Source organism: Acanthisitta chloris, unplaced genomic scaffold (genome assembly GCF_000695815.1).
Source record: "Acanthisitta chloris isolate BGI_N310 unplaced genomic scaffold, ASM69581v1 scaffold8935, whole genome shotgun sequence".
Lineage (NCBI taxonomy): Eukaryota > Metazoa > Chordata > Aves > Passeriformes > Acanthisittidae > Acanthisitta > Acanthisitta chloris.
The window spans coordinates 1-3,530 of NW_008674245.1; the positions used below are offsets into that span (position 1 = coordinate 1).

General features: G+C 46.4%; 1 protein-coding gene across 1 annotated transcript; it reads left to right on the plus strand.

Moving 5' to 3' along the window:
• Positions 1-1,959: 1,959 nt before the first annotated feature.
• Positions 1,960-2,790, plus strand: LOC103802741 (interferon-like; the record flags this gene model as incomplete). Its single annotated transcript, XM_009075264.1, is given in 3 exon segments — positions 1,960-2,143; positions 2,145-2,251; positions 2,564-2,790. Coding segments are annotated over 3 exon segments (518 nt in total), but the record flags the coding sequence as incomplete, so codon positions are not given.
• Positions 2,791-3,530: the final 740 nt, after the last annotated feature.

Genomic DNA, 3,530 nt, shown 5'->3' on the forward strand with positions numbered 1-3,530 from the left:
GGGGGAGTGGGTGAGCAGCTGCGTGGTGCTTGGTGCCTGGCTGGGGTTAAACTATGAGAGAGGAAAACCACATCAGTGCTAAATATCCCTATCCCACACACCTGTGCATACAACACATTCAAAACAAAAATAATTAGAAAATACGAGTACAAACCAGTTATCTTTACACTTTATGCCCACCCATAGGAAAACATCAGAAGAGATTCCCTGCTCTTCAAACAACACGGGTATTTCCTGACCTACAGAAGGCATGAAGTGCCTAAAGCCAAAACTGAAATATCAGTAAGAGACTCAAAATGCAAGACAAAAGGATAAGTGATCTGATGTAATAGATTTAAGCTCCACCAAGCAGCTCACTAGGTACCACGGACACCAGCTAAGGCATTTGTAAGATCTCTACTGCACTTGCACTTGAGACTCTTCTGCCTTTCACTTTCCAGACATGAACAGACCAGCACATCAATGACAAACATTCCCACTGCCTCCCATACACCTAATGTTACCTAATTTCTACAACAAATTCAAAACATAATAAAAAAACCTCCAAAATCTAGAAACCACATGAATAGTTGATGAAAAAACCTTCACAATACTTATGCATTTATTTATAAATAGCAACAACACACTGAGGACAAACTAAGAGGGGATGACACATGATCCCAAAAACATTCTTCAAGATATTTGCACAGAGAGGAAAAACTCTTCCACCAGCAAGGCTGCAGATGCTATAGGGAAAGGTATGAGGGGGAAATCAACAAACTAAAAATATTTGACAATAAGAAATAAAAAAACCATGCATTAACTCATATATACAAATATACAGAGCATGAAGTAAGAAAAATAGATGTTGACAAACTTGAAAATAAAACCAAGCAAGACAACTCACAAAAGAGACAAAAAGGAAACCCTGAAACACACAGCTACTCCAAAAGCTGCTGCATCCACACTTTCATGCCCTACTGAACCATAACAGCATAGTGTGGAAAACTGCCAGGCTTGCTGTGTCAAAAGGTAGAGAATTTATGAAACTAGTTGAGCAAGAACAAGAGCTGAGCCACTTGCTTATCTTGCACCTGGCAAGGGCATCCTTATCTTAACAACTGAATGATGTCTGAAGTGAAGCAGAAGCCTCACAGCCTGATGTTTCAATGAAGCTAGAAAAACAACCACAGAAGCCTCACAGAAGAGCACCCATGCCTCTCTACCAGATATTGTCCTCACACCCCCTTATCCACACATAACAAGCCTTGTTAGAAATTCATAAAATATGACTTAGGCTCACCTCCTCAAGATTATAAAACTGGTCCTTTGCAAACACTTAGTGGAGAGGAGAAACACTTCATTAAGAGGAGACACTTCACTGATTGCTGGGCAGATCTACAGGTCTGACTCATTCTCCTTTCTCCATTAGCAGGGATGCCTCTTTTGGTAAGAAATTGCACCTCTGTTATTTAGCAGATGACACTTGGGTGAAAGTAAGCTTAATTAAATGTGAAGTTAAGCTTAGTGAACTGTGAATTGTTAACTTAGCTTAATTAATCATTGGCTAACTTAGGATATTTAGCATTAACACAGCAAGTGCGTTTATCAACAGCAATTCTGAATCTGTTATATCTGTTGCATCAATAAACTATCTATATTCAACTTTACGAAACTATTTCAGTGAAAGTCCTTGGAGGGGCTCTGCCAGGCCAAAGTCAAATCCATGCTCTTAATGCAACACACAGGAGTCAGGCTCCCCCTGCACCCCAACAGAAGCCCTCAGAAGAAAGTAAACAGAAAGCAAAACTGAAAATGAAAACGGAAATGCTGTCTAGATTATGAGGATGAAGGGAAAGTCATGGAACCATATAAAACTGGCTACCCAGCAGCACTCCAAGCACAGTGTCCACCCTCACCCACCACCAAACCTGACCAGGCTCCTGCCCAGCACCACCCATTCAGCACCCACAGCCCTGCATGCACTATGGCGCCCCCGGTGCTCCTGCTGGCTTTTGCCACTGCCCTCACCACCACCTGCATCCTTGCAATGCCAGCTTCCCCTGGGAGAGCTTCCAGCTCCTCCAGGCCATGGCTCCCAGCCCACCACTGCCCTGCCACCACCAGCATGTATCATTTGCCTTTGACACCCTCCCTCCACATCAAACACCTGCAGCAAGCTGTCACCAGTGCCCTCCACATCCTCCAGCACCTCTTTGTCATCCTCAGCAGCCCCAGCACTCCCCAACACTGGAATGCCCAGGCATGGCAGGTGTGGCAATGAGGCATGGACTCTGATGCTGTTCACACATGAAGACCTTTATTTTCTCTATCAGCTAGCTTTCATGCAGCTCCCTAGTACTTTTACATCACGCATCTTCCTGCATATTTGTCTGCCCATAATTCCTCTTTGTTATCTCCTTGTTTGCATAATATCTACAGTCCTCAGCAACAGTCGCCAAGTTTCTTCTCCATGTCCACTTTCCAGGTGCTGTTTGCACTTACTGCTCCCATGGTTTCTTGCTAACCAAAGGAAGCACATCATGGCACTCGTCCAGTGACTTGGGGTCTACTCCCACAGCAGGATCTCCTCAACAACCTCCAGCATTACATCCACCACCTGGAGCAATGCATGCCAGCCAATGGCATGCTCTTTGAAGGCCAAGGGCCTCACAACCTGCTGTTCAGTATCAACAAATACTTCAGGCTCATCCAGGACTTCATCTGCTCCCATAACAACAGCGCCTGCACCTAGGACCATGTCTGCCTCAAAGCTCACATCTGCTTCAAATGCGTGGATACACTCATATGGCAGATGAAGAGAACCTGCTCTTGCCCCCAGCAAACACACTCATGTCAAATGCCCATCTCCAGCCGATTGTGTGGAAGCAACAGCAGCCAGGGCTGGGATCACTCAGCACTGCTCATACCTTTGCCAGTCAGGAGCCTGTGCGAACAGGGAAACAGGCATGACCACAGCAAGGCCAGGGCCTGGCTGTGACACAGCCTGTGCACCAGAGAAAATTGCTGTGATGCATAGAGAAGGGGACAGGGAGAGAAGATCATCATCATACATATACCTGACAGGCAAAGACAGGGTCTCTGCAGGCAGGCAGGGATGAGTCTCCCTCCTGCAGCCCATCCCACTGATGACTCCTGCCTTGGTTGAAGGCTCTGAACAGCAGGCCACTCTTGGGGACCCACCATAGTCCTCCAAGTCCACAGGCAGCTCCCACTGATGCTGGACCTTCAAGCACAACATGCTGCTTGCCCTGCATACTCCTCTCCCACCACCCACCCTCTCCTTTCCAAATCCTCTCCCACTGCCAAGACATGAAAGCCACCTCCAAACCACCACTCCAACACAAATAGTCATTCAGCAATGCCAGAGGACTGCTTGAGGCCAAGTAGGGTGGCATGAACAAGATGCACCTGAAACAGGCAAGGAGGGGACCCACCAATGCCTGCAGAGATTTGGACAAGGAACAGCACCCCAGTGCTACCAACCCCACATAAGAAACACCAAAAAGACATAAAAACCATAGGATATG